Source organism: Carlito syrichta, unplaced genomic scaffold (genome assembly GCF_000164805.1).
Source record: "Carlito syrichta isolate Samal-C Ts95f unplaced genomic scaffold, Tarsius_syrichta-2.0.1 Scaffold309473, whole genome shotgun sequence".
Lineage (NCBI taxonomy): Eukaryota > Metazoa > Chordata > Mammalia > Primates > Tarsiidae > Carlito > Carlito syrichta.
This window is the reverse complement of record NW_007253569.1, coordinates 589,360-610,753: the sequence shown is the minus strand read 5'-3', so window position 1 is coordinate 610,753 and position 21,394 is coordinate 589,360. Positions and strand designations below refer to the sequence as shown.

General features: G+C 39.8%; 1 protein-coding gene across 1 annotated transcript in view; it reads right to left on the bottom strand.

Annotated features, from left to right (window-relative positions):
- Nucleotides 1-21,394, bottom strand: part of GK5 (glycerol kinase 5 (putative)) — a 59,853-nt gene that overhangs the window by 25,924 nt on the left and 12,535 nt on the right. The window contains exons 4-10 of the mRNA XM_021717218.1: nt 18,214-18,345; nt 11,022-11,097; nt 9,816-9,877; nt 9,103-9,176; nt 8,852-8,912; nt 7,765-7,891; nt 5,480-5,584 (exon numbers count right to left, since the gene is read on the bottom strand). Of these exons, the coding sequence (XP_021572893.1) occupies nt 5,480-5,584; nt 7,765-7,891; nt 8,852-8,912; nt 9,103-9,176; nt 9,816-9,877; nt 11,022-11,097; nt 18,214-18,345 (637 nt within the window). The remainder of the gene's footprint in view (nt 1-5,479; nt 5,585-7,764; nt 7,892-8,851; nt 8,913-9,102; nt 9,177-9,815; nt 9,878-11,021; nt 11,098-18,213; nt 18,346-21,394) is intronic.

Here is a 21,394-nt window from a genome sequence, read left to right as displayed (position 1 = left end):
TTATCTCAGCTGTGTTTACAAAGGAGATTGTATCTCTCTTGGGGAGGTACCCAAGGAGAAGGAACCAGTTTCCCTTGTTTCTAGTAAACAAGAATCCTTGATAATTTTAAACATGCACAAGAATTCCTATGGGGACAGCCTACAGCAAGAAGATGTGACATGTAGCAATTAAATGATACTCCTAAGGAAAAGATGTCCCCTGACCCTTCCTTGTTATGGGAAGACAGCAGAAATGGGACCTATCCTCAATTGTAGTAAATATGGCATTCTTTTAGTCCCTTAAGTAGGTCATGTTCCCTGCTGGGGCCTTCTACACTGGTTCTCTCTGTTTGGACCACTCCTTGACCACGTTCCTCCCCCACCTATTCAACCATTATTTTTATTCTTCCTTCAGTGTTCAGCCAAAACATTACTTCTTTTTTGTTTTTTGAGTTGGAGTCTCACTCTGTCGCCCAGGTTGGAGTATGATGGCATGCTCACGGACACTGCAGCCTCGGCCTACTGGACTTAGGTGATCCTTCCACCTCAATCTTCCAAGTAGCTGGAACTACAGGCGCATACTACCACGCCCAGCTTATTTTTTAATTTATTGTAGAGATCAGATTTCACCCAAGTTGCTCAGGCTGGTCTCGAACCCCTGGGCTCAGGCAATCCTCTTGCTTCAGCCCCCAAAGTGCCGGGATTATAGGCTGAGCCACTGTGCCCAGTCAAAAAAAATTTTTAAGAGACAGAAGTCTCACCATATCGCCCAGGCTGGCCTTAAACTCCTGGGCTCAAGCTATCAGTCTCCTGATAGTTGGGACTACAGGTGTTAGCTGCCACACCTGGCTGAAACATCATTTCTTTAAAGACGCCCTCTAATTCTTCAGACTAGATAAAGTCCTTCTTTTAGAAAGCAGTCAGGCTGGGCTCGGTGGCTCAGCCTGTAATCCTAGGACTTTGGGAGGGGAGTGGATTACCTGAGCCTGAGGGTTCGAGACCAGCCTGGGCAACTTGGCGAGACTGCATCTCTATAATAAATAAAAAAAATTAGCTGGGCATGGTAGCACGCACTGTAGTTCCAGCTACTTGGAAGGCTGAGGCAGGAGGATCACCAGAGCCCAGCAGGTCAACGCTGGGGTGGCCGTGAGTTTGTCACTGCACTCCAGTCTGGGCGATAGAGCGAGTTGTCAACTCAAAAAAAAAAAAAAGAAAGTCAGTGATCCTGCTACTTCTACTTCTCTTTCTTGGTACTTAATGCTCATGTTTTTGTTTTTAAAAATTGTTCATTTAATGAATGTTTTCCTGCCAGACTGTAACCTCCATGAAAGCATGAAAGGTAAAGGGGAGTAGAAATAGATTAAATTAAAAACAAAAGAAATGATCATGTGGCAGTTAACATAGGAAGCTAGAGGAAAATAAAAAGCAAGAGAATGGTATGAGAAAGATTAAAAACTAAATCTAGGCCAGGCTCGGTGGCTCAGCCTGTAATCCCAGCACTTTGGGAGGCTGAGGTGAGTGGATTGCCTGAGCCTGCAGGTTCGAGACCCACCTGGGCAACTTGGCAAGACTTCATCTCTACAATAAGTCAAAAAAAATTAGCTGGGCGTGGTACGATGCACCTGTAGCTCCAGTTACTTGGAAGGCTGAGGCGGAAGGATCGCCGGAGTCCAGCAGGTGGAGGCTGCAGTGGCTGGGAGCATGCCACTGTACTCCAGCCTAGGTGATGGAGTGAGACTCCAACTCAAAAAACAAACAACAACAACAACAAAAACTGAATCTAAAAATCAAGTTGAGACCAAGTTAAAACAGCTTTTACACCTGAGCCTGAGTTATTCAACCCAATAAAGGGGTAGAAGGGGCCGGGCTCGGTGGCTCAGCCTGTAATCCCAGCACTTTGGGAGGCCGAGGTGAGTGGATTGCCTGAGCCCGCAGGTTCAAGACCCGCCTGGGCAACTTGACAAGACCTCATCTCTACAACAAAACAAAAATTAGCCTGGCATGGTAGAGTACGCCTGTAGTTCCAGCTACTTGGAAGGCTGAGGCAGAAGGATCGCCAGAGCCCAGCAGGTCGAGGCTGCGGTGGCCGGGAGCGGCCATTACACTCTGGTCTGGGTGACAGAGTGAGACTCCAACTCAAAAAAAAAAAAAGGGGTAAAAGGAAGTCAACATTTAGAATGGAACAAGCTGAGTATGTTACACAAAGACACAAAGGCACAGAGCCAGCAGAGTTTACAATCTTTAAGGAAATGACTCAGGCGCTTACATACTATGTTACTCATAAAGATAATTTAGTTATTGTTTTCAATATAGCTATTGAAGTGAATTCTCAGAAAGGGACATAGTCAAATGCTGTTTGTGTAAATTTCAGAAAAATACATACCAGTAATATTTAGCTATGCTAATGCTTGAAATTTTAAGGTAAATAATTCAACTCTGAATTCTCTCTCCCTCTAGTTAGACCAAGAGTTTCATTTTCCTGCCAGAGATGAGATTGGCCTTCAGAAAAGCCTTGTGCTTTTATCAGAAATCACACCAAGCCGGGCTCGGTGGCTCAGCCTGTGACCCCGCGCCTTTGGGAGGCTGAGGTGAGTGAATTGCCTGAGCCCGCGGGTTTGAGACCTGCCTGGGCAACTTGGCTGAGACCTCATCTCTACAATAAATCAAAAATCAGCTGGGTGTGGTAGCCTGCGCCTGTAGTTTCAGCTACTTTGAAGGCTGAGGCAGAAGGATCGCCGGAGCCCAGCAGGTCGAGGATGCAGTAGCCGGGAGCAGCCACTGCACTCCAGTCTGGGCGACAGAGTGAGACTCTAACTCAAAAAAAAAAAAAAAAAAAAAAAAAGAAATCACACCACTTTTTGAGGTCAGGGCCATTTAGCTACATCTCCCAGAGAAGAGTTTTCACCATTTGAAAATCACAATGAATGAAACCCAACCCGGCTAAGCAGTGGAAATGATTCCCATTGATAATGTGTATCTGATATCATATGGAACTTGGAATGATACCTTTTTAAAACTGATCAGTGTAAAGTAACTATTCTGCTTTTTCCTTGCATCTTCTGAGAAGGAGTAAAATTAGTACAAGGTATAACTAAAAAAGAAGAAATATGCAACCATATTTTTTATTTCTGATAACCTAGAGTTTTCTAAAGATATATGTCTAGAATATTAAAAGAAACACATCTAGCCAAGCGCAGTGGCTCTTGCCTGTAATCCTAGCACTTTGGCAGATGGAGGTGAAAGGATTACCTGAGCTCAGGGGTTTGAGACCAGCCTGAGCAACATAATGAGACCTCGTCTCTACAATAAATCAAAAAAATCAGCCAGGCCCGTACTCCAGCATGTGCGACAGAATAAGACTTCAACTCAAAAAAAAGAAAAAGAAAAAGAAAAGAAAAAAGAAACACATCTAAGAAGGAAGATTTTGGGGGGAGGTCAGAGTCTCACTGTCACCCAGGCAATCCTCTCACCTCCATCTCCCAAAGTGCTGGGAATACAGCCATGAGCTACCATGCCCAGCTAGGAAAACATTTTTAAATGATAAAGAGCTTTGAAATAAACAGGGTTTTTTTTGGTTAACAAATTATCTTATGCTTATAATGCTGGTGCAGGATCAAAGAAGAAGGAAGAAGTTGATTGGCATTTTCCTTCTAGAGTGTGTTTTCTAGCAATACAATAATCTTTGTCTTTAGACAACTCAGCTCAGTTCAACTCTGCCAAGTAGAAAGTTATGGCCTGTCCTATAATTTAATCACCAAATATAACTACTATTAATACTTTTGTATATAAAATTTCATACTTTATGCATGAAATATGGTTACATATATGTATAACTATTCCTTATTAATAGTCAAAAAGTAAAAACAGCCCAAATGTCCGTCAATGAACATGTGATGAATAAATAATGGCTTAAGTATTATAAATAATGGCTGAATAATATAAAGAAATATTATTCAGTAATAAAAAGAAGTGAGGTACTGATGCATGCTACAAAATGAGCAAATCTTGAAAACACTATGCTGAGTGAAAGACGCCAGTCAATAAGACCACATATTATATGATTCCATTCATACAAGTCCAGAATAGGCAAATCCAGAGACAGAAAGTAGATTAATGGTAGAGTAGGGGTAGAGAAGAAGTAGGGGGAAATAGGGATTCACTGCTAATGGGTATGAGGTTTCTTTTAGAGAAAACAAAACGCTCTAACATTAGACTGTGGTGATAGTGGCACCACAGTGAAAATATTTTTTAAAAAATGACTTGTATACTTTAAACAAGTGAATTACACGTTGTGTGAATTATATCTCAATAAAGAAGTTAAAGAAAAGGCAAAAAATATTCTGTTAGACTATTCTATACTGCTTCATGCCCTCCTTAATTATCATAGATAATATTCCATGTCAATAAGAGATACATCTACATTGCTATTTTAAGTGATTGTACAATGTTCCACTGTATAAATGCACTGACATTTACTTACTTAATGTTTTGTTATTAGACAGAACTTATTTTCAATTGCTTCATTAAAAACCCATGGATAAGCCGGGCTCGGTGGCTCAGCCTGTAATCCCGCGCCTTTGGGAGGCTGAGGTGAGTGGATTGCCTGAGCCCGCGGGTTCGAGACCCGCCTGGGCAGCGAGACCTCATCTCTACAATAAATCAAAAAATCAGCCGGGCGTGGTAGTGCATGCCTGTAATTCCGGCTACTTGGAAGGTGAGGCAGAAGGATCGCCGGAGCCCAGTAGGTCGAGGCTGTGGTGGCCGGGAGCGGCCACCGCACTCCAGTCTGGGCAACAGAGTGAGACTCCAATTCAAAAAAAAAAACCCGTGAATACACATGTCTTTGCATACCTGTACTATTATTTCCATAGGAAACAGAGTAGAACTGAGAGAAGGTTTGTGCTCTATAAAATGACACAGATTGTGTCCGATTGTCCTCCAAAAAAGTCATACTAACACTCATTCCAATGGAAAACAAGAATGCTTTTTTCTCTACATTTCTACCAATGGTAAGCATCATCAAGTTTATTAATCTCTGACAAAAGACTGACAATAGACAATGGCGGATAATACCACTTTTTGAATATATACTTATTTGATGAACGAATGTGAACAGTGTTTTATAATAGTCAATGAATTATGAAATTACTGTACTTCTGTCCTTTGCCCACTTGTGTTATTTTATTCATTTATCTGACACAGCTACAAATTGTTTTTACCAATTTGTCTTTTAATTTTGTTTATGGCATATCTCTGCCTATACATGCTAATATTTTATACACTTAAATTTATAATCCTTTTTCTTTATGGTTCTTGGCCTTAATACCTAGCCTTTTATCATCCTAATATCATAAAAATATCCTGTATTTTCTTCTAATACCTGGCACTTTAATTTAATGTTTTATTGGAACCATCCATTAGTTCCCTGCTGATCTACAATCCTGTGGCATTCTTAAATTCTTTAAGACTGGTTGTGAAACACATTTAAAAGATGACTTACCTAATTGTTGAGCCCATTTTATGGCAGTACCAGTGTCTCCTGCATTGCCTTCAGCTAAGCATACAACTTCTTGCCCAATCTTCCACCCAATTAATGGATAAAAGCCTTCCAAAACAAACAAACAAATAATGTAAGTCATATAATAAATAACAGGGGTGCTAAAAAAATTCGTACATATTTTAAGAAATGTTAAGAGATGCTCACTGCAGCCAGAAGGGTCTGGACACTAATGGTAACCACTTTGAGCACCTCTTGTAATTGCAGAAGATAAATGTGACTTGTATTCATCTTTTGTTATTGGTATATATTGAGTATTACAATTTTAATAGTTTTTTCCTTTCTTAAAATGTGTATACTTTTTTTGGCACCCTCTGTATATAATTTATTACAGCGACTTCCACAATTGAATGATTTGACTATTTCAAAAAATTACAAAGTGCACTGGACACTGTGACTCACGTCTGTAATCCCAGCATTTTGGGAAGCTAAGGCAGAAGAATTGAGTGCGCCCAGGAGTTCAAGACCAACCTGGGCAACATAGCAAGACTTTGTCCTACAAAAAATAATTAGCCTGGCCTGGTGGCACTCATCTGCAGTCCCAGGAGGCTGAGGTGGGATGATATCTTGAGCCCAGGAGTTTTAAGCTGTGGTGAACCATGACAGTACTACTGCACTTCCAGCCTGGGTGACAGAATGAGACTCAAATTGAGAAAAAAAAAAATTGCTAAGTGCCTCTAAAGTCAAAATGTCCGAGTCCAAATCTTAGCCCTCTGACATGTACTAGCTGTGGTCCTGCAAGTCTCTAACCTCCTTGACTGTAAAATGGCCTACCTCAGAAAGCTACTCTAAGAAGAAATGAAGTTAATACATAAAAGAACTTGGCACAGTGCCTGGCATATAATACAAACAATAAATATTAGTTTTTATTAACTATAGATGTATCTGTGTCTCTAGAAACATGGTAACAAATATTTTAATTAAGAAACAAAACGTTACTATGAAATTGGTTTGCTTAAAAAGCAACTATGCTATTGTGCTTATCCATGGTTTCCAAACAAGACTCCTATTATTACAAGCTAATGTAATAACCAACATTTTCCAGCTTCTATTTTCCCATTAGGGAAAAAAGAAGAGCTTGAGATGGGATCAAAGGTAGGAAAAAAATTTTAAAAACCACCTCTGAGTAACTATGCTAGGGCAACAAAGCCTAAACTAAGAGCCTTCAGCCCTGTATGGTATAATTCCACAATCTGGATGTATTGGCTTGCATATCCCAGGAGCAAATTCTTAGCAACTGTCATTAAAACCCTAAACATGCCTGGATCACTAGTTGGGAACTACCACTAAGAAAAAAAATTAACAAAAGAAGAATTTTCTAATATATAGAAAAAAAAATGGAGCTCTAGAAAGGAGTTTAAAACATTACCGCTGACCAAAATACCCTAATCCTTCTGAGTTTTTCTCTAAGATGTTTCTTGGGGGTTTTTAATGCTTAATTAATTAATTTATTTATTTATTTTTGAGTCAAGGTCTCATTCTGTCACCCAGGCTGGAATCTAGTGGCACAGTCACAGCTTACCACAGCCTCAACCTCCTAGGGCTCAGGTGATCCTTCCGCCTCAGCCACCTGAGTATCTGGGACTATAGGCATATGCCACCATGTCTGGCTAATTTTTAAATTTTTCATAGAGACTAGGTCTTGCTATGTTGCCGAGGCTGGTCTCAAACTCCTGGGCTCAAGCAATTCCTACCTGGGTCTCCCAAAGTGCTGGTATCACAGGTGTGAACCACTGCTCACAGCTATGCTTTAATTTAAAGGGGAAAAAGAAAGAAAATGGAAATTAACTGTCTTTAAGAATAATAATACAAAATATGTTAGAGAATATCTTTGACATAAAGTGGGAAAATAGCATAAGTATCACAGAAATTAAATATGAACAGAAGAAGTGATATTTTATTAATAAATAAGATAGCCGGGCTCGGTGGCTCAGCCTGTAATCCCACGCCTTTGGGAGGCTGAGGTGAGTGGATTGCCTGAGCCCGTGGGTTCGAGACCCGCCTGGGCAGCGAGACCTCATCTCTACTATAAATCAAAAAATCAGCCGGGCATGGTAGCGCATGCCTATAATTCCAGCTACTTGGAAGGCTGAGGCGGAAGGATCGCCGGAGCCCAGCAGGTCGAGGCTGCGGTGGCCGGAAGCAGCCACTGCACTCCAGTCTGGGCGACGGAGTGAGACTACAACGCAAAAATAAATAAATAAATAAGATACGTTCAGACTACTTACCTCCAACAGTCTTTTGAGGGCTATTTCCAGTATTGATATCCATAAAGGTCCCAGTTCCCATGGTTAATTTCACGTCACCTGTCTGGAAGCAGCACTCTCCAAACATGGCTGACTGCTGGTCAGCAACCTACAAAAATGATCAAATGTAAGACTCTATCTTAGCAGTGGCCCATTTCATTATATCTCAATGCCTCACTTATTGTACTCAAGATAAAACATTTTTTTTTTCTTTTTCCTTAATTAAAAAAAATCCTGAAGAGAACAAAGGATCAACAACCATAAGACAGTAGTCTTTCTAGGACTAACATTATGTGGCTACCTGATAGGCCCAGGGATTTTTAATGAGCTGTCTACTTAAAATGACTTTTAAGTATCAGATGAGTAATCTTAGAAATGAAAATAAGAATAAAAGTTATACAGAAAAGAACTACAACTTTTTCATTTTCAACTTATAAAGGTATCATTCATTAGTCAGAATAAGTGACTCTCACAAATTTCTTTAAAAAGTGATAGATGTGTGTTTAAACAGATGTGTCAAAAACCATTCATTTCCCAACCACACATTTTTGATAAAAGAAAAATTATAACATTTTGTTTATAATCAAATGTAGATCTGCATACAGCAATATTTAAAGATCCAAAACTCATCTGAAGAACACTTTCTCACTATTCTATAGCTCTTCTAGCCATATCTTCATCTAATTCTGAACCTATCCCTAGATTCAATAGGATTGATCATCTCTAAAAGCATTGGCTCCATCACTGTTTTTTTCTCAGAGTACCAATATAGACTAAAAACTACACAGAATGCAACATTTTAAAAAAATTTAACCATTTTCTGAAAAACAATGCACAGGTAAGTCAGAAAAGGTTATGAATGCCTCTATGATAGAGGACTGACCCAGCGATCTCCTTTCCAAAAATACAGAGGATACTTCTGGTCATATCCAGGGTCCTTTAACTTAAAAAGAAAAAAGATACTTTATTTTGTCAAGGATCTTTTGTTTCTCTTAAAGCTAGTCCCAGCTACTCATATATTCATTTAGTTAATTCTATACAAAGACAAACCCTCAAGTTTTCTACTTACCAAGGCAACTATTGGTATAGGCACACCAAATATCTCTTCATCTACTGATCCAAAATTGTGGCTTCAAATAAAATTGATTAAAAAATTAGTTATAGTTCTAAAAATATTAATTCTAAAATGCAGCAAATTGTTTCTAGCATAGGTCAAAAGCTACATAATGAGCATGCCCCTCAAACATGTAATAAAATGCTTTTCTTCACCAAAGCAAAATGTCATCAAGGATTTTTCTGTGTCTGATGATTGTTATTTACCTCGTGTCCCTCACAGGAGGTAGGAGAGAGAGTGGTATCGAAAGCAGGGAGGTAATAATCCCACTCCAACACATCTGAGCATAAAAACACATCATCAGAATATACATATTTACATATTTCAAACCTATAAACATATTTTAAAATATCACATTGTACATAATAAATATATCTAAGTTTTAAAAACTGTATTATAGGCTAGGCACGGTGGTTCAGGCCTATAATTCAGCACTTCGGGAAACAGAGGTGAGAGGATTGTCTGAGCTCAGGGGTTCAAGACCAGCCTGGGCAACTTGGAGAGACCTCGTCTCTACAATAAATCAAAAACTTAGTCAGACATGGTAGCGCACACCTATGGTTCCAGGTACTTGGAAGGCTTAGGCAGAAGGATCGCCTGAGCACAGCAGGACAAGGCTGAGGTGGCCATGAGTGTCAATGCACTCCAGCCTGGACGACAGAGTGAGACTCCAACTCAAAAAAGAAAATTGTATTATAGCGATATAGTGTACAAGTGAGGATTAACTACATAAATAGGCTGCATGCAGGTGAAGTTTGGGTTTCCAACTGGGGCTTCTAGCTGGCCCTCACTTCCCCTGGTAGTGGACCAAGTACCCTTTGTGTATATTTGTCAGTTAAAATAAATTAACTTAAACATTTTAAATCCAACTTACATTACACAGAAATGAGTGATTCAAAAAGAAGAAAAAAATCTTTACCTTATATGGGTCAAAAAGTCCAGTTGTACTAGCACTTGAAAAATCTGTGGCATATGCAGAACCTAAATTTACATGAGAAAGAACACATTTATTATCAAAGAGTATGAATCAATACCTATCCCTAATGTAGAACTGAGGCTTTTGTCTACTCTCAAATTCATCCCACAATGTATATTTACAATGAGAAGTCTCCAAAAGCAATTTCTCGCTTAATCTTTATGAATTTTATAGTCTACAAAAGCACTTACATGTACATTGTCACTTTATAATCTCAGTTTAAAGATGAAGAAAGAGGTTCAGAAATGTGGCGTGATCACCATAGTCATATACCCAGTTGCAAAGTGGCACATTTGGTACTGACTGTAAGTCTTTTTTATTTTTTTTTTGAGTCAGAGTCTCACTCTGTCACCCAGGCTGGAGTGCAGTGACATGCTCACAGCCATCGCAACCTTGATCTTCTGGGCTCAGGTGATCCTTCCACCTCAGCCTTCCAAGTAGCTGGAACCATAGGTGCACATGTGCCACCACACCCAGCTAATTTTTTGATATATTTTAGAGACAAGGTTTCGCCATATTGTTCAGGCTGGTCTTGAACCCCTGAACTCAGGCAATCCTCTCACCTTGGTCTCCCAAAATGCTGGGATTACAAGCTTGAGCCACTGTGCCTGGCCAGGCTACAAGTCTTATCACCCTTGAATTAAGCCTGTTCCCTAGGTGTATATTTAGGATTTCATCACAATTTAAAATTTGCCCTTCTCCCACGCCTTTGGGAGGCTGAGGTGAGTGGATTGCCTGAGCCCGCGGGTTCGGGACCCGCCTGGGCAGCGAGACCTCATCTCTACAATAAATCAAAAAATCAGCCGGGCGTGGTAGCACACGCCTGCAATTCCAGCTACTCGGAAGGCTGAGGCGGAAGGATCGCCAGAGCCCAGCAGGTCGAGGCTGTGATGGCCGGGAGCGTCCACTGCACTCCAGTTTGGGCGACAGAGTGAGACTCCAACTAAAAAAAAAAAAAAAAAAAAAATTTGCCCTCCTCTTATAATAAATCCGAACTAAGTCTAGTTTTACTACAACATGTAGTTATTGGGGTGTCAAAGAGCAGTATGTCTGGAATACAGGACAAAGTAACTTCCACTTTTTTCAGGCAAATCATTTCTCTTGGTTAAATTTCAGTTAGTTGAGATAGATCTGTCAGGTCATCTTTACCTTTTGTTAGTTTATGTAGCAACCAGGTATCAAGAGTCCCAAAGCAACAATTTTCTTCTTCAACTGCCTTTTGCACCTTGAAAACACAACAGCACAAAACTAAGAAAAGGGCTAAACTATAAAGTATATGATTAAGCGCATTATCGGTAGATATAATTTCATTTTTGATAAAAATTAATATGTACACAGAAAAACTATTTCTAGCCAGCCATGTGGTGGCTCACACCTATAATTCCAGCACTCTAGGAGGCTGAGATGAGAGGACTGCCTGAACCCGCGGGTTTGAGGTCAGTCTGGGCAACTTGGAGAGTCCTCATCTCTACAATAAATAAAAAAAAAATTAGCCAGGTGTGGTGGCACATGCCTGTAGTTCTAACTACTTGGAAGGCTGAGGCAGAAGGTTCACCTGAGCACAGCAGGTCAAGGTTGCAGTAGCTGTGAGCATGTCACTGCACTCCAGTCTGGGTGACAGAGTAAGACTCCAACTCAAAAAAAAAAGAAAAAGAAAAACTATTTCTAGAATATATTTCAAATAGTTCTAAGCGATTATTACAGGGTATGAGATTTAGTAGGAGAGATTTTCTATATAGTATTATAATATTTATAAAAAAGCTTTAGTTTTACATCAAGCTAGTGTTATTTTTTTTCTTTTTTCTTTTTGAGTCATAGTTTCACTCTGCTGCCAGGCTAGAGTAGCATGATCACTGCTACTGTAGCTTTGACCAGCTTGAATCAAGCGATCCTTTGGCCTCAGCCTTCTAGGTAGCTGGCACTACAGTTGCGTGCCACCAGGTGCTGCTAATTTTTTTTTTATTATTATTATTGTAGAGACGAGGTCTTGCCATATTACCCAGGCTGATCTCAAACTCCTGGGCTCAGGCAATCCTCTTGCCTTGGCCTCCTCCTCTTGCTCGGATTAGATGCATGAGCCACTGTAGACAGCCAGGCATGTGTTTTGTGTTCTAAAAAAAGCAAAATATATATTCTAGTTTAGACACACAAATACACTATCATAGCCCAAAGCAGGCACGGTACACAGTGGCTCATAGACCAAATCCAGTCCACTACTTCTTTTTGCACAGCAAGTTAAGAATGTTTTTGAATTTTTCATGGTTACAAAAAAAGCAAAAGAAGAAGAATATTTTGACACACGGAACTAAATAAAATTCAAATTTCCATGTCCAAAAAAAAAGTTTATTGGAACACAACCATGCTCATTTGTTTATGGATTATCTACAGCTGTTTTCATGCTACAATGGCAGAGTAGTTGTGACAAAAACTTTATGGCCCTCAAAGCCTAAAATATTATTATTTTAGCCTTTACAGAAAAAAAAAAAGTCAATTCCTGGTCTAAAGCATATCAAGGGAAACAAATGTCAAACTGCTTTAAACTAGCTAGTAGAGAAATTTAAATGCTTGTTAGGATATTATTAACCTAAGGAAAGCAATTTCCTGAAACAAATTTTATCCAAGTCTCCTTTGTCCTTCAAGACTAGCATTTCCAGCCGGGCTTGGTGGCTCAGCTTATAATCCCGCACCTTTGGGAGGCTGAGGTGAGTGGATTGCCTGAGCCTGCGGGTTCGAGACCCACCTGGGCAACTTGGTGAGACCTCATCTCTACAATAAATCAAAATGAGCCAGGCGTGGTAGTGTGTGCCTATAGTTCCAGCTACTTGGAAGGCTGAGACGGAAGGATTGCTAGAGTCCAGCAGATTGAGGCTGTGGTGGCCAGGAGCGGCCACTGCACTCCAGTCTGGGTGAGAGAGTGAGACTTCAACTTAAAAAAAAAAAGACTAGCATTTCCTAGCTCTGTCCAACTCTGTTTCCCTCCTACAATCCTCCTGACTCAGTCTGCACACCCCATGGATAGCTTCCATCCAGCTATTATCTCATAGCATTACTGCTTCTCTACCTGACCCTAAAATCCTTAAAGGGCAGGTATGAGATTGTATTCACAATCATACCTGCAACCCCTAGGAAGATTCCTGGCATATAGAAGATATATATATATATATATATATATATATTTTTTTTTTTTTTTTTTTTTTTTTTTTTTTTTTTGAGTTGGAATCTCACTTTGTCATCCAGGCTGGAGTGCAGTGGCATGCTGCTCATGGCCACCGCCGCCTTGACCTGCTGGACTCAGGCAATCCTTCTACCTCAGCCTTCCAAGTAGAAATACAGGCGCACACCACCACGCCTGGCTAATTTTTTTTTTTTGATTTATTGTAGAGACGCGGTCTCACCAAGTTGCCCAGGCTAGTCTCAAACCCCTGAACTCAGGCAATCCTCTCGCCTCGGCCTCCCAAAGTGCTGGGATTACAGGCTTGAGCCACTGTGCCCAGCCTGAAGATATTTTTTTAAAAAAATACTTAAGTAAATAACTGAACTGAAAAGCAAATATAAATATTAAAAGATAAGTTAACTTTAATAGCACAAAGGATCAATAAAATGAAAACAAATGACATGAGTTCCAAAAAGGAGGTCATTTGTAGGTTACTTATAAGAAGTACCTTGAGGATTCTATTCAAGAGTTAAATATAGAGTGCTTTAAAGTAATATTATTATATTTCAAACTCTTCTTACATTTTGAAGTTTGTATTCTAAAATTTGTTCCAGATACAATTTTTTTAATAGTCAAATGTTAATGTATATTTTAGTAAGTATCTCAGTGCCTGGCAGATAGTAAATTAATTTATCCATTCAAAAAATATTTATGAGCCAGGTCCTTTAACAGGTGGTAGGCCCTTGTGAGTTTAGGGTGACACAGAGCAGACATCAGCACTTCCTAAGGTATGGGGATGAAAGTCAATCCCCCTCACACTGGCTAAGGACTGCAAAGGGCTCTACTCTAAGTGCAAGAGTAAACCCGATGATGGGCTCTCATACGAACTAAAACTCAGATTTGAATCATCTCAACTATAAAACTAAATTGAGATAATCCTGGCTCTTGGAAGAATAAAAGAAATAAACATAAATCCTATCTAGAGCAAGACAGCATTATGTTAAGGCTCTCATAAATTCTATACACAATTTTGCAAATATAACATCTAGTTCATATATACACACATACATATAGATAAGTAACCACGCATATGAAGAACAAGAACACGAAAAAAAAAAACCAGGAAAAAGAGACAGACCATGGGAGCTACAGATATTGAAATTCACAGTCATGAACTTTAAAATAAACATGCTAATTATATAGGAAAAAAGAAATTATAGAACAAAAAATGAAGAACTTAATGAATGGGCTTTAACAGTACATTAGAAACAACTGAAAAGGCTGGGTCCTGTGGCTCATGCCTGTAATCTCAGAACTTTGGGAGGTTGAGGCAGGAGGATTGCTTGAGTTCAGGAGTTCAAGAAAAGCCTGGGTGACATAGGGAGAGTTCCTCTCTTAAAAAAAAAAAAAAAAAGTTTTTAAAAGTCAGATATGGTGGTGCACGCCTGTAATCCCAGCTACTTTTTGGAGGCTGATGTGGAAGGATCACCTGAGCCAGAAGGTCAAGGCCATAGTGAGCTGGGATTGTGCCAATGTATTCCAGCCTGGGCTGCAGAGTGAGACTTCGATTCAAAAAAAATTCTTTTGGTAAAATTCACTAGGAAAGCCATCTGGCCCTGGGCCTTTCCAGGTAAGAATTTACTACTTACTAATTCAATTTTTTTGTTTGCTATAGATTTATTCAGATTATTTCTTCTTGAATCATTTTCAATAGTTTGTGTATGTCTAGAAATTTTCCATTTTATATTACCTAATAGGTTGGCATATACTTATTCACTGTATTGCCCAGTAATGCTTTTTATTTCTTTGAGGTCAGTATTAATATCCCCTCTTTCATTCATAATTTTAGTTACTTGGGTCTTCTATTTCTCTTTTTTTGTTGTTAGTCCAGCGGATCTTTTTTTTTTTCTTTTTACTTTTTTTGAGACAAGGTCCCACTCAGTTGCCCAGTTGGTGTGCAGTGTGGCACAATCACAGTTCATTGTAGCCTCAAACTCGAGGGCTCAAGGAATCCTCCTGTCTCAACTTTCTGAGTAGCTAAGACTACAGGTGTGCACCACCACACACAGATAACTTTTTTTTGGTAAAGACACGGTCTTGCTATATTGTCCAGGCCAGTCTCAAACTCCCGACCTCAAGTGATCTTCCTGTCTTGGCCTCCCAAAGCGCTATGATTACCAGTATAAGCCTAATCTTTTCAAAGAAACTATTTTTTTCTTCATTGTTTTTCTATTCTCTATTTAATTAATTTCTATGTTATTATTTCTCTACTTCTGCTTGTTTGGGGTTTAGTTTGCTCATCTTTTTCCAGTGTCATAAGGTAGAATGTTAGATTACTGACTTAATATTTTTCCTCTTTGTAAATGTAGTCTCCTATATGTAATACAGGCTTGTTATAAATTTCCTCCTAAGCACATTTTTATCTGCATCCAGTAAGTTTTGGTATGTTGCCCTTTTCTCTTCATTCACCTCAAAGTATTTCCTAATTTCTCTTGTGATTTCTTATTTGACCCATTCATTATTTAAAAGTGTGTTGTTTAATTTCCACATTGTTTGTTTGTTTGTTTTGAGTTGGAATCTCACTCCATCCCCCAGACTGGACTCCAGTGGCCGCTCCCAGCCACTGCAGCCTCGACCTGCTGGGCTCCGGTGATCCTTCCGCCTCAGCCTTCCGAGTAGCTGGAACTACAGACGTGCACTACCACGCCCGGCTAATTTTTGATTTATTGTAGTGATGAGATCTCGTCAAGTTGCCCAGGTGGGTCTCAAACCCGTGGGCTCAGGCAATACACTCACCTCAGTCTCCCAAAGCTCTGGAGTTACAGGCTAAGTCATCGAGCCCGGCTCACCTTGTTTTTTGAACTTCCGAAGTTTTCTTCAGTTACTTCCAATTCGATTTCTTTATGGTCAGAAAACATACTTTGCATGATTTCAAACCTTTTAAATTTACTGAGGTTTGTAATTCCAGTTCCATGTACACTTGAGAAGAATTTATATTCTGCTGTTGTTGGATGAAGTTTTCTGTAAATGTCTGTTAAGTCTACCTAGTTTTTACTGTTATTCGAAGTTTCTATTTCCTTGTTCATCTTCTATCTATCCAACGCTGAAAGAGGGGTACTGAAGTCTCCAACTATTAATGTTCAACTGTCTACTTTCCCCTTCAATTCTGTCAGTTTTTGCTTTATGTATCATGGGGCTTTATCATCAGGTGCATATATGTTTACAATTGTTATATATTCCTAATGAATTGATCTTCTTATCATTGTGAAATTCCTTTTTTATCTCTACAAACTTTTTTGTTGTAAAGTCTATACTATCTGATATTAGCACAGCCACTCTAGCTTTTATGGTTGCGGCATGAATGATGCATCTTTTTCACTCATTTACTTTTAACGCATTTGTAACTTTAAAATCTAAAGTGTATCCCCTGTAGACAACCTATAGTTGGAGCTTGTTTTTGTATCCAGTCTAAAATCACGATGAGCCAGACACAGTGGCTCACACCTGTAATCCCAGCATTTTGGGAGGCAGAGGCAAGAGAACTGCCTGAGCTCAGGGGTTCGAGACTAGCCTGGGCAACTTGGCAAAACCTCATCTTTACAATAAATTAAAAAATTAGCTGGGCGTGGTGGCACATACCTATAGTTCCATCTGTTTGGAAGGCTGAGGCAGAAGGATCACCTAAGCATAGCAGGTCGAGGCTGCGGTAGCCAAGACTGTGCCACTACACTCCAGCCTGGTCGATAGAGACCCCGACTCAAAAAATAAAATAAAATCACAATGAGATATTATTACTTACCCACTAGAATGGCTAAAATATTAAAGACTGATAACATAAATTACGATAGCAAATAAAATAAAACATCCTCTCATCACTGATGGTGGGTATGCAAATTGTTAAAGTCACTTTGGAAAAGTGTTTTGATGTTATCCACTAATGGAGAAGATATATACACATTCATGACCTAAAAATTTCATTTCTATGTATAGACACAGTATTTACATACACACCAAGACATGCATTTTTCATAATAGCCAAAAAAACGTAAATAACCAAATGTATATGAACATAATAGATAAATAAGCTGTGGTAAAATCATATTTTGAACAACAACAATGAAAATATAAGCATGAGCTGGACTCGGTGGCTCAGCCTGTAATCCTGCTCCTTTGGGAGGCTAAGGTGAGTGGATTGCCTGAGCCCGCGGGTTTGAGACCCGCCTGGGCAACTTGGCGAGACCTCATCTCTACAATAAAACAAAAATTGGCCAGGCGTGGTAGCGTGCGCCTGTCGTTCCAGCTACTTGGAAGGCTGAGGCGGAAGGATCGCCGGAGCCCGGAGCCCAGCAGGTGAGGCTGCGGTGGCCGGGAGCGGCCACTGCACTCCAGTCTGGGTGACAGAGTGAGACTCCAACTCAAAAAAAGAAAAAAGAAAATATAAGCAAGTTAATTTACATAGATGGGTATATTTCACAACATAATGTTGAGCAAAAGAAATATGACACAAAAGAAAATACATGTAGGCCAGGCTCAGTGGTTCAGTTTGTAATCCCAGCACTCTGGGAGGCCGAGGCAAGTGGACTGCCTGAGCCCGCGGGTTCGAGAACAGCCCAGGCAACTTAGTGAGACCTCGTCTCTACAATAAACCAAAAATTAGCCAGGCATGGTAGCGTGCGTCTGTAGTTCCAGCTACTTGGAAGGCTGAGAGACCAGCAGGTCAGGGTAGCCGTGAGTGTGCCACTGTATTCCAGCTTGAGACTCCAACTCAAAAACAACAACAACAAGAAAAGAATATACACGTACAATTCTATTCACTAGCTCAAAAATATTCAGGTAAAACTAAAGCACAATGTTGAAGAATAAACATACAAATTGTAAAAGTAGAAAGAAAATGTGACATAAACTGTCAGTGTTCTAGTTGTTGATCCAAGTGGTATTACACAGATGTCTGTTCTACAGTATCTCACTGAGTGGTACATTTTTGCTTTGTTCACTTTTCTAAATGTGTATGACACAATGAAATGGTTTTAAAGAAAAAATAAACCAAGTAAAGATTACTTGTTTTCCATTCCAGTATGTGGTGGACACTTAATTTTCTGTCAAATAACCAAATTACTATCTTTATTCCTTGAATTTTTTCTTCCCTATAGCTTTTATCTCATTTCTACACACACAATTTTTTCTTACCTCAATCATGTTCTGTAAAATCCAGACCAACCGCAAAGAAGAATGCTGGGTTGTGAAACTGAACAAACTGGCCGCAAAAAAGCGTTTACTTCTAGAGAAAAAGTGAATTGCTCGGCAGGAACTGTGGAATACCTATTTTAAAAGAGATATTTTAGGAAAATGCATTTAATGGTGTTTGATATTTCCAGGTCAATTCCATACACATGCAAACAAACAATAACAAAACAAATCATTTAACTACTTATGATAGTGTTCTCAGCACTTAAAAAAATCAAATACAGTAATATTTTTCTAAACGGGCAATCTATATTCTCACATAAGAAATGCTACACATCTATTTTGAATTCCTTTAGTAAATACCAAAAGATCAAGTACAGTATTTATAAAAGTCTTCTTAAAACAACTGTTTTCTATCTCTCTACCTATTTTTAACTAATAAAGTGAAGGGAGAGAATCAAAGGAAGGGGTCATGTTTGCAAAATTCTGTTTTTTTGTTTTTTGTTTTTGAGTAGGAGTCTCACCAAGGCTGGAGGGCAGCAGCATAATCAGAGCTCACTGGAGCCTCGACCTTCTGGGTTCAGGTGATCCTTCCATCTCAGTCTACCAAGTAGCTGGGACCGTAGACATACACCTCCAAGTCTGGCAAATTTTTTAGAAGAGACAAGGTCTCACTATGCTGCCCAAGCTGGTCTCGAGCTCCCGGGCTTAAGCAATACTCTCACCTCAGCCTCCCAAAATGCTAGGATTACAAGTGGGTGTGAACCACCGCACTCATCTATGCAGTATTCTTATTTCACTGAGATAAATGTAAATTTTATCATAGGTCTCTCATATAAAAGTACACTATTTAATAACAGGGTAGCATTAATTCACTGTTATTCAAATACACCACCTACATAAAGCTGCCAGTTAATCTTTGATTTTGAAGGCTCGTCTTCCAAATATTTTCACATAATTCATAACCTTCAATCTTAACTTTAAACTGCCTCCTAATCAAAGACCTGAGAAACCTTAATCCCAGTCGAAGAATGAGCTCTTACTAGCTCTTTTTCTTTCCTATTAGAAATCAGGTTAGTACCAATGAAGCAGGAAGTTTCCTTAAACATTAAGTTCTTAAAATCTGGGTAGAGCTGGGTATGGTGGTTATAATCTCAGTATGTTGGGAGGCCGAGGTGAAGGGATTGCCTAAGCCCAAGGGTTTGAGAACAGCCTGGGAAACTTAGAAACCTCATTTCTACAATTAAAAAAAAAAATTAGCCAGGTGTGGCAGTGCACGCCTGTAGTTCTGGCTACTTGGAAGGCTGAAGCAGAAGGATTGCTGAAACCCAGCAGGCCGACGCCGGGGTGGCCATGAGCGTGCCACAGCACTCCAGCCTGGGCAACAGAGTAAGACTCCAACTCAAAAAAGAAAAAAAAAATCTAGGCTGTATGATTTTATTTAGTATTATTTATACTTATCTAATTATCAAAGATGAAATACTACATAAAGTTTCAAATTTGCTTCTTAATAAGCAAAATCTTTAATTTTTTTTTTTTTTTGAGTAGGCGTCTTACTCTTGTTGCCTAGGCTAGAGTACAGTGGCACACTCTCGACCACTGCAGCCTCAACCTGCTAGGCTCAGGTTATCCTTCTGCCTCAGCCTTCCAAGTAGCCGGAACCACAGGCACGAGCCACCATGCCAGACTAATTTTTGATTTATTGTAGAGACAAGGTCTCGCCAAGTTGTCCAGGCTGGTCTCAAACCCTTGTATTCAGACAATCCTCTGGCCTCCACCTTCCAAAGTGTTGGGATTATGGGTGTGAGCCACTGTGCCCAGTTAAAATCTTCAATTAAAAAAAAAAAAGCCTTAGGTATGCAGAAAACAAGCTTTGAGTTTTCAGGTTTTTAAGACATACTAAAAAAAAAAACCAAAAAACCTTATCCTGTCACGTATTACAAGGACATACATGAGCAATTCAATTTATGAAACTGATGTTTTACAAAATACTCAGTTACGGAGAACTTACCCACTTCTTGTCAGATTTGCTCACTTTTGTTAATCCCTGGCTCACTCCAAAAATTAATTTTGAGTTGGAGTCTCACTCTGTCACACAGGCTAGAGTGTAGTGGCACGCTCACAGCCCCTGCAGGCTCAACCTGCTGAGTTCAGGTGATTCTTCCATCTCAGCCTTCCACGTAGCTGTAACTATAAGTGCATCACTACGTCTAGCTAATTTTTTGGTTTATTGTTGAGACAAGATCTTACCAAGTTGCCTAGGCTGGTCTTGAACCCCTGGACTCAGGCAATCTTCTCACCTCTGCCTCTCCCTCCCAAACTGCTGTGATTACAGGCATGAGCTATTGTGCCCAACCTCTAAAATAAATTTAAATTTGGGGTTTACTTATGAAAGATAGTAATAAATTTTCCTTCTTTTTTTTGAGTTGGAGTCTCACTCTGTCACCGAGACTGGAATGCCGTGGCATACTCACGGCCACCACAGCATCGATCTTCTAGGCTCTGACGATCCTTACGCCCCAGCCTTCCAAGTAGCTGGAACTATAGACACATGTCACCACACCCAGCTAATTTTTGATTGCTTGTCTCGCCAAGTTGCCCGGGCTGGTCTCGAACCCATGGGCTCAGGCAATCCACTCTCGGCTCGGCCTCCCAAAGTGCTGGAATTACAGGCTGAGTCAATGAGCCCATCATTCATTTTTAATTGACAAACCAATCCAAAAAAATGTGTAGACTTGGTCCTCTCTACATTTTAGTCTTGTCTGTTTTAACTTCCTTTTGACCTTGTGCAGTGCTCAAACTTACTGCATTTCTGTATACTTTACATAGCCCATATATTTTTTACATTATTTGTTAAAATGTAAGACCCTTTGTTTTGAGTTGGGGTCTCATTCTGTCACCCAGGCTGGAGTGCAGTGGCATGATCACGAGGACCACCGCTCATGGCAGTCTCAATCTCCTGGGCTCGTGATCCTTCTACCTTAGCATCCCGAGCAGCTAGGACGACAGGCATATATCACCACGCCCAGCTAATATTTTTATTTGTTTGTAGAGACGAGGTTAAACTATGTTACCCAAGCTGGCCTCAAACTCCTAAACTCAGGCAATCCTCCTGCCTCGACCTCCCAAAGTGCTGGGATTACAAGCGTGAGCCACTGTGCCCAGCCAAAATGTAAGACTTTAA